Genomic DNA, 12,383 nt, shown 5'->3' on the forward strand with positions numbered 1-12,383 from the left:
TGGACAGTTTCGTATAGTTTCTATTCTTATGTTTTTAGTTGTTTATTTTTTCCTCTGTTTTTCCCTATGTTGTTCTTTTTTACTGTTTTTCAGGCGCCTTTTACACGCCGCTTTATGTGCGTTTTTTAGTTTTAACCTTTACAATTGCATCGTGTTGTTCCTTACGTTTTCTCTGCCCGTGTTGTCGTACATCATAACAACCGTTATCACTCTTTGGCCACCTGTTGTTACATCCCGCTTGTGTACTCCGTGATGAGCCATGTCACGCCACGTGTTTTCTTTTGCTGACGTTGTTTGCCCCTGTTAATCATATCGTACACCCTCTCACCCCAGCACCTATAAAAGAGCGTCTGGCATCTTTTTCCTGTTATTAAAGTTGGAAGTGGCGCTTTTTTCGTCTTCTTCAAGTTTCCTGTGTTCGTTCTGTTAGCGCACGCTATTCAATTGAATCTGTTATTCTGCTTTTGTTTTGATTTTTAGGTGTGCCTTCTCGTCCATGTTTTACGGTCATGCTTATCCAGCCAGTGTCATGAATGAACTTACGAGGAAAATGTTGACTTCGTTTTTTGTGCAACGCAGGGATATTGAACGGGCTATGAATCGCAGTATCAAGTTCAGTCGGCCAGAGCTGATGAATTTCAGTGACGTCACGCTTCGCTTGGCCATAAATCGCCACCTGCCGGACGAATCGCAGCAATGGCCCGAAGACGAACTTGTGTGCATGCAGGCCGATCTATTTGCTGACTTTCGAAAGCGTTACTTGGCCCATGAAGAGAATGCCACTTCTTTCAAGACCTACGTGGGGGCCTACATGGTTTGGTACCTGGCGCCGTACACATCGAAGTACATAGCCCACTCCCTCATGATGGACCTGGGCACTCCACAGAGTTTGCCAAACTTCATACGCAATCGCTGCTGGGAACTTGTCGAGAACGTCCTGCCCCTAGCCTTCTGGAAAACCCAGCTGGACAAGATTGACCAGCACTCCAGACGGACTGTCTTCGAAGGGTACAACTTGCTTCGCGAGGTGATGCTGGCCGAGGTAGCGCATCACGATGGATTAGTGTCCCAGCACATGTCTGACTTCATCGAGACGCTGTCGCTGAACTTCTACAACATGTCTTTAGAGTGGGACGTCTTGGAGCGGATATACGAGAAGATGCCGCACATGCATGGAAGCTTAGTGGAGATGTACGCCACACTGCAGGAGTACAACGCACACAACATGAGAACATCCATGCGGAAGCCAAGCAGCAGCTACGTGCACGTGCCGTACCTGGTCACCGCGCGCGCCTACTCACTCCTGGCGGCACGAGAGATACCCGTGCCCTTGGCCGAAATGATTTGGCCAATGCTGCACAGCCGATACCCGTTGCCTGCGCAGATGGCTGGCTTCGGTTGGGAACTGGCACGTGGCTTGGTGGACATGGTCTACTACACGTACTTCATGGTGAGTGATCACATGAAGCGCTCGCCCAGAGTGGGCAGTTGCTCGGTTTTGGGAGATTAGAAGAAAACAGTGGACATGAGCATATAATAATACTAGCAATTAGGCGCCTAAAAATGGCCCCGAATCAAGACAGATTTGTAGTTGGTCATAAATATAGCAATTGTTGTCAGACATCAGCATTATTACTGCCTATTCGCTGGCACGAACTGGTTCCCGAATTGTTGGATTTGAGCTGGTAGCTACATGTGGCGCCGATACATCAGAGCTGAATTCCTGAATCATACCGTACGTAAGCGCAGATCTTGGCTGGCTGCGCTCTCGCGAATATCGACATTGACAAAAACATGCTATAGCCAAAGTTACAATTAGTTGGCGATGTTTTAGCTCCTTCTCCCAGAAAATATAACGGAAGCTTCTTACATGAGCAAAGCATTCTGGTATGTCTTTTTCGCGGCAGGATGATAGAGAAGTCAGTAGGGAATGCGCTGCTGTGCTCGAACACGATAAGGTGCTCAGACAAACCAACGGCCTTTTTTGCAAGAATGCTGTATCGCTTAAGCTGTTAAGCACGCTAGTCGGCTGTCTGAACGCAAAACTGTTGTCTTAAGGTGGTCGGTGCGCTAAACAGCGAAGAAGCACTAAACTGATTCGCACTTTGGGGTAGGCGCTATGGCGTCTGCTGCCAGTGTCATTGTGTACACGGCACGAGAAGCAAAATAACACGATGTAACGGCAACCAGAAGAGGAGGAAGTGCTTAAAGGAGCAGTGACATAATGGATTCTGGTAGTGCTCAGCCGTCGGCCTACAGTGACGCTGTGCCCACGTACATTGAAACAGCATAGCAATCATCCCAGGCGCACCTCTACACCACTGTTATACCCAATGCCAACGCACCATTTCCCTTTTGCGGGAACATGTACCGAAGGAAGCAGTGAGGGTGAAGGGAGATCTCGCTTACTCACCTCGTGCGTTACTCCTATTTTGGCATTCAGCTACCTGCGTTCATGACAACTGATATCACATTCCGAAGGTGCCAATGTGAAATTAGCCCCTGAATACTGCGGGTTCCTTCTCGTTACAGGACTATAGGTATATGTGCCGGCGTTTAATCTCTTCTGCTGAAATGCATCAGCGGTTCTGGATAAAGGTACATGCATCTTGAAAGAAACGGCCCGAGCAAGGAGGCCCTCACGCGAAAAGATTCAGAGGATGAGCGTGGGCTTTCAGTTATTTGACTTGACAAGAGAAAGCCCGTGTGCTGTGCAATGTCATTGCACGTTAAAGAACCTCAGGTGGTCGAAATTATCCGGAGCCCTCCACTACGGCATCCCTCATAGCCTACGCTGCTTAAGGATGGTAACCCCCGGTAAACCAAACAAAGAAAAAGGCAGCATATACGCACAAATAAGTATCCACCACAGCATGAATTTCCCACGGTGGTCTAGTCGTATTAACATCCGCCTCCAATGCGAGAGGTGTGGGGTTCGATCCCCAGTGCTACCGCATACCCACCGGTGATACAATGCGCACAAGGTTTTCCCTGCCTGATGCACGGCTTTAGGGTGAAATTCTTGGAAAATGGGTCTTTGACCCCCCTTGAGTATCATAACAACTTAGTGTCATGGCGCTCTTTGGCCATAGATGCCCTTACGCCATAAAAATTCATCATCATCACCATGAACTTCACACTACTGGGCGCAGAACGTACAATTCAATATTTCTAAGCGCCTGATTTCAGGAGCTACAATACCAGCGAGGTACAATTCACGCATTTCTTATTCCTCTTCATAATAGGGATTCCTTGAGCAATATGTCTATGTTGACAATAATGAGAAGAAAAAAACAGGCCCGTTCATTGTTCTGCCCCAAAAAGTATCGCAACGCATGGCTAGTTGTGAACACTGTCTATCTTTAGCCGATGAATACTTATCCCTTAAAAGGATGTTCACGCATGTTGCAGTTTCATCGAAATATGCACGCTAAGAAAGGAAGAAGTTCATACACCATATCATGTTTGCATATCATTAAATAAAGTACCTATTATGGTGGTGAAAGTGGCAGATGCGCTAACACTCGTTTGCACAGAGATGGAAGATAGTGGTCACACCTGGAAAGGCTTTTTGACATGCGTGGTAGCACACAGTTGTTTTGAACTCACGGATTGTTTTCCACGTTATTGCTAAACTCCCAGTACTCTAGCGCAAGGCAAGATTTTCCCATCGCAGAAACTAGAAACAACTGCGTGATTTCCACGGACAGCATAGAACTGCTTAGAGTAAACACGCACAAAAAGTATTGACTCTCAACTAAACAGTTTATAGAAATCTGATGGAATTTACATATGCAGGAAAGACCACCGCAAGCGAAAGAATGAAAGCAATAAAATCAAGCGCCGTAAATCACAAGCGTACCGACAAACGTCAGTGAGGAAATCATATGTAAGCAAGTCCATATATTTATCGACGCAATCAGTTATAAGGTAATGTGATTAAAAAATTCAATTTTGTCAAATTTGGGTGAAACCCCGCAGGATGTGCAGTAAGCCGGTATGTGGAAGTACATGCCATATTTTAGAAATTTGCTTTCTCAAATGCATGTCAAAGGACTTCCCCGTTTGGCCTATGCAATCATCGCCCGCTGATAGCGGAATTCGGTCGACCACTCCAGCACACGATGTATAAACTACAATGTGCGCCTAACAAATGAGCTTTCCCTTGTTTTTTCTCACCACTCTTTTGAGGTCTGCTGCGATTCCATAACATATCTGGCTTATTGTTTAGGTTCAGACACCCCACCATGAATCACTTCTTCCACCTCCTTCAGGCCATACCAAAGACAATGTAGATATGCGATTGGGCCAAGATTCTTTCTTTTTCACTTCAAACTCTCGTGAATCGATGTTGCCGGCTTCACTTTTGTCTGCAAGGTCATTACACTAATAGGACAAACAGTGTATCGATAACTGCAGGCTTGTTCTACGAAGCGACTAGCGTAGATGGTTTCGACAATGCAGAAGAAGAAAAAAAGCATAAAAGAGCGTGCAGGCTTATACTTGCGGGATGGATACTTTGAGGCTCCGCGGCCCACCTCGTTTTTACTCAAATTTTTATTGCTCTTATTGTTTTATTTTCAACTAACTCCTGCTATTTCAGTTAAAATTCATTTTACTAGCGGCATCATCAAACCAAACAATATCTTTATAGATGAAGGTCCCAATGTCACGGACTGAAATGATACCCTCGAATAGCTGTTAAAAAGTGAAAAGAGCATCTTATCTACTCTATTGTAAACCGTTGCGGTGTCTAAGTGCTCAAGGTGCACGGCTAGTGACCTAGAAGACGCGTTCTCGATCACGGCCGCAGCCGTCGGGTTTCGATGGAGGCGCAGTTCAAGAGTCACGCAAATGTCAGTGCACGATAAAGAATCCCCGTTTGCCTAAATTATCTGCAGACCTTCACTACAGTGTCTCTGATAGCCTGAGTTGCTTTGGGACGTTAAAAGGAATCAAAAACTAACCAGTTTAATGGAAAAAATGAAGGAAGAGAACAACGCAGTGGACATAACAACGGCCATGGACGTCCGTGGAGTTTCAGTATTCATTGGGAATGTAGGCAGGCCAGCGCAGTCGTGGCCTCTTAGCTTGTGTGCACGCTTCGGCTGCGGAAGGTGCTCGGTTTGGGATCCAGCGCTTGATATCCACCGCTAAATATTGGTGCAAGTGTTCCCTGGTGATGCGCCCGGCTTCCATAGGTGTGTGCTATCGATGGAAATTCCACGAAGCCCCGCTGCGCCCATTCGGAGGGCGAATCTAGTTTCGAACACCACAGCCTGCAACGTGTTTCGGGTTACCGTCTTTACGTGGGGGATCACACTGCGAATTTAAATTCTTAGGCTCTACTCAGCACGTCTCAAAAGACGTTCAGTCATGGCTAAAGGTTTGCGGGATCCGGATTGGAGAGAAAAAAATACTTCTGGACTGCCTTCGCCGCCGACTAGCCGATATTCTTGAAGAAGATAAATCACTTCAGGTTACCTCATTCTTTTCTAATATCTATTTATCCAGTTTGCATGACCGCAAAAAAAAAGTTCTTTACGTAAACCCGCATCCTGCACAATCTTTGCAATGACTATACAGGTTATATAGTAACTACTATAAGGGAACCTTCGAAAGAGGAGAAACTTCAAAGTATCATTGCGGTTTTGCGTAGGTATGGATTTCTCCGGCTGTCTTAGTTTTACGCGGGAAAGAATACAGGGCCACTCGTTTCATTACCGCAGGAGGATTATAAACTGGTTTGATGGCGGAACTAATTACTGAGCCGTCAGGGCAAACGCCAAGCCACATTTCCCAAGAACTTCACCCAACAGAAGACGAGCACCATGCTGGGTGGAATTTTGCACGCAACAGAAACAGAATTGGTTTGAGACGGCACCTGGGATCGAACCCAGCATCTCCAGAATGCGAGGCGGATGATTTACCACAAGGCCACCGAGTTCAGTCACTCAGTCAACGCATGAGGCTGAGTTATGGCAGCATCTAATTTCTCGTTGAAGTGCCCATTGGTTTTACAAACTGAAGACTACAGTATTTCCCGCTCAATATAATTCAAACGCCAGAATATTTAATCTGAATGCCATTCAATTTAATCCAGGTGCCACAGAAATTAATCCAAGCGCCAAAGCATTTAATCCAAACGCCAGCGAATTTAATCCTCATGCATTCTCACACTGGACCGCTAAAACTTAAAGCGCTGTCTACAAATCCCAGACGAGTTATCGATCGATGAGTTGTTACTGACGAAGCATTACACACCCAATAAGCAAGTAATAATAAAATCCTTTTGTAATCAAAACAAATATAAGGTCCGGGTATTCATACCACCCACCACATGAATCGATTTACAGGGTGAGCGCGAAGCATATTGCAGGTATGCATCGGCGGTGTCCTGGAACTCGCATCATCATGTCACACCTTTATTATCCTGATAAGGTGAGCAACTCACACTAAGGTGGTGACTGATATAAACTCCCTGTGATCAGCCCATAGTCCACTCGCATGACTTCGCATCACTTGCAACCCACTGAAGGGTTGCGATAACATCCCGTGATGATGAAAGTAGGCTCCCTGTGACGTCACAACTTGTAATGACGCAGCAAAAGCGTTTAGAGTTAGCGATAGCGATAACATTGCAATAGCGACTTGATGTGATGCACGATACTGCAAGTTGCGTGAGACCGGAGAGTGGACTCAACGAAATAGCTGTGTGCAAAGGATAGCCGTATTGTCCGGGGAAATCCGATGCCAACGTTGTTGGGTCGCCAAAATGCCTCCCCTTTCCTGAAAGTCACGTGAATTTCTAAGGCGGGAAGAATTTCACATGTTTGTGCAGTTTACACTAAATGTCCTAGCTAAACGTGTGTCGAAGTGATAGCGTCATTACATTCGACATAACGTTTCGTTCTATACCCCTCATGAATTAGGTTGAGAATGTGGGACGTCAGGTTGCAAGTGATGCGAAGTCATGTGAGTGGACTATCGGCTGATCACAGGGAGTTTATCTCAGTCACCACCTTAGTGTGAGTCGCTCATATTATCAGGATAATAAAGGTTTGACATTATGATGATGCGACTTCAAGGACACCACCGATGCATATCTGCAATATCCTTCGCGATCACCCGGTTCTTGGGTTGATGTGGTGGGTGGTATAAATACCCGCCATTATATTTGTTATGATTAAAAAAAGTTATTATTATAACTTGGTCATTGGGTGAATAATGCTTCGTCAGTAACAACTCATCGATAACGTGTGTGGGATTTGTAGACCGCGTTTTAAGTTTGAGCGGTCCTGTGTGAGAATGCATGAGGATTAAAATCCAGAAAGGAAAACAGTAGCGCCGAAAAACACAGACACAGTAGAAAAACGACGTAGGACGAGCGCTCGTGCTATGTCGTTCTTCTACTGTGTATGTGTGTTTCGGCGCTACTGTTTTTCTTTCTGTATCGAAATGGACCATCTAGCCCAAATAGAAGTTAGTTTAAACTATACATGAGGATTAAATTCGCTGGCGTTTGGATTTAATGCTTTTTCGCTTGGATTAATTTCTGTGGCACCTGGATTAAATTGAATGGCACTCAGATTAAATATTCTTTTGTTTGGATTAGATTGAGCGGGAAATGCTGTAGTTACTCGTCCCAAATTCTCACAAAGCGGTTCAGTTTCAATATACAGGGAACACTATGTGCTTTCTAGAATTCAACTTGGGCGTCGGAAACTTTTTCTATGCATTTCTCCACGATGACCTTTTGCAAGGCGTGAAAGCATGTATTTTTTATATCAGTGACGACTTGCGTTTCTTAAACACAGTGAAATTCCTGCGGAGACATGTTCAGCGCTAAGCTCGCGTTACTTGAAGTAAATTTTCCTAGGGTGTAAAAGATCTCTGTATCTGGAGAAATATGACAATAGTATTCATTCCTGCGTCGCGCGGAATCTATTTCACCCAAATAGATGAAACATCAAAGAAAACCTGAACGGTCCATTCCTAAAAAATAATTCAATGTGAACATAGCTTATGAAGTGTTTGCTCCTTGTTTTCTTTTGATTCTCTCCATCGTCGACATTTTAAAGGGTTTAGGAGAGAGTGGACAAGGTGTAAATCACATTTGAATTGCCGGATAATTGTTCGCTACAGTTTCAATACTTACTGTTCTATTTTTATACAAACAAACTGAGTCGCCGGAAATGTTTTCTATTCACTCTAGCGCCGCTCGCTTGCGCCCAGACGCAACTGCCCCCACTGCCCCCAGTCGTCACTGTCGTCACTGCCCCCAGTGACGACAGACTTCGACCTCGCTCTCGCAAGGTCGCATGTCATGCTGGATAAATCTTTAGGGCGGCATTATACTGCTCTTCTATTGATGGCTGCAACGAAGAGCGCTTATAGCCAGTAGAGAGTGCAGCGCATAGCACTGTCGCGCTGTAGCAGAGCAAGGGTTTGGCCACTCGCCATCATAACGCTGCCCAGTGAAGAAAGGAAGCTTCTTTTTTATTTACGTTGCTCATTTGTAGTCGCCAGATGCCAAAAATTAGGGCTTTGTGTTTTACCTTCACTCCTTGCTGCGAACTCACCTCCTCATTAGTCAGGAGTTTAACTGCTGATCGCGCATTCAAGTTTCTTCTTTTCGCCGACGCCTAACAGAAGGTCTTACAATTAAGAACGCACACTATCATCTATGTATACCAGACGTGAGATTTTCGTAGGTGGTTCGGCATGTTGATTTGTCAACACTCCCGCGAATATTTTTTTGCCGTGTTGGCGCCATTCACGCTTCATACCTTTCTGTAAACCAGAAGGAATCTTCACCTAAGCGCAGGTTATCTTTTTGAGTATATAAATAAATCTCTTGACTATTCCTACTGAAGAGCTGAATTTGCCCTTGACGTGATGATGAGAGGAAACACGTTGTTGATGATGAAGGTATCTTGACGACTTAGTGGTTCTACATCGCATTCACGTTACTCGAGCAAAGAAGGTTAACTATTTATGTACAACATAAATAAAACAAAAATAAATGAGCAAAGACAAAACTATTTACAACATGGCTAATACACGGTCAGACGAAATCTGCCCTGATTCAACCCAGAGCTCTTGATTTTGACTCATCTGTCTCCGTCCTTAGCGGGGACACCAACCAATAAGCTAACAAGCGATCCTCCCAATCAATCAATGGTTAGTGAAAGTAAAATAAGGTTTCCACCAAGCAATCACAGGTAGGGGAATGAATACCGACTAAACAAAGGTCGGGGAAAGGAACGCCAAACCTCAACAATTTCCTCCACCAGACAAACGTTTGGGAAAGGAGAGGGTGCATCCGAACACAAAAACAGCGCAAACACCACTACCGTTTCCCACCGCATAGAAGTTACTACATTCCAAACCGTGACATTTGTTTTCTCTTTCGCTCACGTGCATGCGAGACAAACGTATGCCCAATGAACGATCACTCAATACATTCGGTTCTCTCAAGAAAATAAAAGAAGAAACAGTCGTGAAGGGAATAAGTACTTCATGGTCACTTCATTATACTAAATGCCTCTCCCGCATGCCTGAAGATCTGCAGCCCTTTTGGCTCCACACACATATCGACCGCCCTGCCTGCCTGAGGTACATCAAGACGGTTCATGCCGTTGACGGCGCGAAGAACACAGAAATCCGCTGCAAAGAGGGGAGAGAGGGATGGGACGGGTCCCTGTGTTGGCAAAGCACCGACCACAATACAGCGGCCGCAGAGTCCCCGTCGGATTTCTCTCTATGGGTGACTTCACATGTGCAGCATTCCTTGAGATCAAGAAGCTGAATGGCGCCATGGAAAGTACACCGAACTTCAGAGAGGCCCGGTATTTTTTTTAAATCTTTTGTATCGATAGTTTTGTTCAGCTCCGGCTCAGGCAATAGAATTTTTATTTCAATAAGTCCTCTAAAACTGCTTTTATCATCTGATATATGACGTGCTTTGTTGTGACACTTTGCGATAGTATCATCAGGATGAGATTGCTGGGAAGGCGAACCATAGATTCAGTCAGTCAATAAAGTTTTTGAGTTTGAGTGTTGATCGAACCTAACCGCCGCACTGTGGGTTATTCAGCTTTTCTACGAGCGGCGATTAGTAAAAGTATTCCAACAGTTGGTTTTCATACAAACGTCGCTAACCCGGGTTCAGGTGACAAGGGCCTTTGAACTGCACATCGTCTGTAAACCGGATGGATACCAACATGCCAGGTAGAATAAAGGATTGCAGGTGTGCTCACAAACAAAACTTCGCGCCGCCTACGAGGTTTTCGCGAGTATAAATACGTAATCCTGTGCGTTCTTAATTGTAAGGGGACGACTTTTGGTTACGCGTCGGTGAAAAGAAGATACATTGATGCGCGTTCAGAGGTGATGCTTTGGGCTGGTGAGTACGTGAGCTCGTATGCCAGGAGTGGAGTTACAAATCTGCAGCGTAGACAAAGTGTGGCTTCGTTTTTTTCACTGTGCAGCGGCTTTATACCGAGCGGCCAATCGCTTGCTCCACTATAGGAAACATTGGCTACAGCGTGACAGAGCAATGTGCACGACTGCTGGCCATACGCGCTCTTCGTCGCGGCAATGAACAGCAGAGCAGCCGAACGCCTCACTTGCAACGTGGCAAGAAGCCCCACGAGAGCGAGTGCGAAGTCCGCCGTGGCCGTGTTCTATAAGGCTTTGAGTGGCAGGAGCGAAGCGGGTTTCGATGGGAGGCACAGAAGAAAGAAAAAAAAAGCGCTCAGCCACGCACGGCTCTGCCTTCGAGTACTGGAGTAGAAGAGCATGCCGTGTGCGCTTCTGCGTCGCTGCATTCAGCGAGTTTTAGCGGTGCCGTTTGAAAAGGGTGGTGGTTTGGGATTGATGGGGTAAGCCAAGCGAGAGAGTGCATCGGGGAGAAGCAAATATAAGAAAACAAAGCACCACGCGGTGCGAACGCCTTACACATATATGGTGTCTCGATGCACGCATCTGGCGATAAGGGGGAGTGCGCGCATCGAGGCACTCTACATGATTGTGGATGCATAGGATACCACTCCACAGCCAGCCAGCCGCGAACACGGGGCCTGAGCAGGGCCCCCTGAGAATGCATCGCCATACAAAGGCACACAGAGCGAGAGTCCAGGGAATGTGCAGCGCGTTTAGAGCAATCAGCCGAACAGCGAATGCGGACAGAGTTGACCTGGAAACACACGCGAAAAGCATTGAAGCTCGATAAGGAGGTGAAGAATACCTTAAGTGAAACGGGAGGGGGAGCGTTGTGAAATCGCACAGCAAGAACTCAAAAGGGAGACAAAGCAAGAGAGAAAGAGTGAGAAAGAAGAGGAAAAGGAAAGAGCGGAGTAGGGGAAAAAGGCCAAGGTGAAAGAAAAAAAACATTTGGCAAGAAAGAAACACAAGAAGTAAAACTATGGAAAACAGCGAACAGCCTAAAGACCTATGCGCGACGACCGTCCTGGTTTGCGGAAAGAAACAATTTCCTTTTCTGTGAGAATGAGAGAGGGAACGCTGACGCAGCAGTCTATGGCTGAATATTTGAAAGGGTTTCGTTATATTTCTGGTAAGATTTTTGGATATTTTAGGTCCGGATGTTTTAATGGCATCACACAAATCAATAATAAAGGAAAATTCAGAAAGCAGGTGAATTGTGCAAGAACAATTGGAATCCGATGTCCTTTTCTCTTGTGAACCTTAACAAAATTAGTTAAACAATAGCCGTCACCTGCGGACCCATAGTTGAAACCTTTCCTACTTGGTCAGGGAGATATTGCAACCCAACTTGTAAGAAAACCCTTGGAAAAACTAGGATGAGCAATTGCGTCTGTGTGTCTTTTTAACACAGCAAACTCGCAACCAAAAGTTGCACCTTATTGTTTTAACATACCAAGGATACTCTTACGGGGGTAGTGTACGTCGAAGCGGTAGTTATTTTTTGGGCAGACATTGGTCCTCTCGAAGATAAAATAAAAATAAATTATGGCAAAATGACTGCTATACAATCACTTGTCATAACCGAATGCAAAGGCCAAGGTGCTTAAGGTGTTTGTGAGCGAAAAAAACAAGTCCTTCTCAGGGACAGAAAGAAGCGCTCGGCAAATTCCCCTGTTGTGGCCTCCATTTCTTGCCTCCCGCTGGCGCCATCATTGAAACCTGCAAAACCTTAGGCACAAAACCGCATTCCCAGAAGGAAGCCCTCGCACCTTTTTCCTTTCGAAATACCTCTCCATAGATCTTAGTTCTGACACCCTCATAATGCCCGCTGTTTCTTTATCGTCGCATCTCTTTGTCCTTTCGCCTTGACAGACTGTTCGTGCTTTTCGGGTATATCTGTGCTTCGTTTACCCATACCGCTACCGATATATGTC

General features: G+C 45.6%; 1 protein-coding gene across 1 annotated transcript in view; it reads left to right on the forward strand.

The window, feature by feature from the left end:
* The first annotated feature begins 595 nt into the window (after window positions 1-595).
* The window catches only part of LOC144123816 (uncharacterized), a 32,049-nt gene continuing 20,261 nt past the window's right edge, over window positions 596-12,383 (forward strand). Inside the window, exon 1 of the mRNA XM_077656557.1 lies at window positions 596-1,450. Coding sequence (XP_077512683.1) covers window positions 596-1,450 — 855 coding nt within the window. The remainder of the gene's footprint in view (window positions 1,451-12,383) is intronic.

The sequence above is a fragment of the Amblyomma americanum genome, chromosome 3 (assembly GCF_052857255.1).
Source record: "Amblyomma americanum isolate KBUSLIRL-KWMA chromosome 3, ASM5285725v1, whole genome shotgun sequence".
Lineage (NCBI taxonomy): Eukaryota > Metazoa > Arthropoda > Arachnida > Ixodida > Ixodidae > Amblyomma > Amblyomma americanum.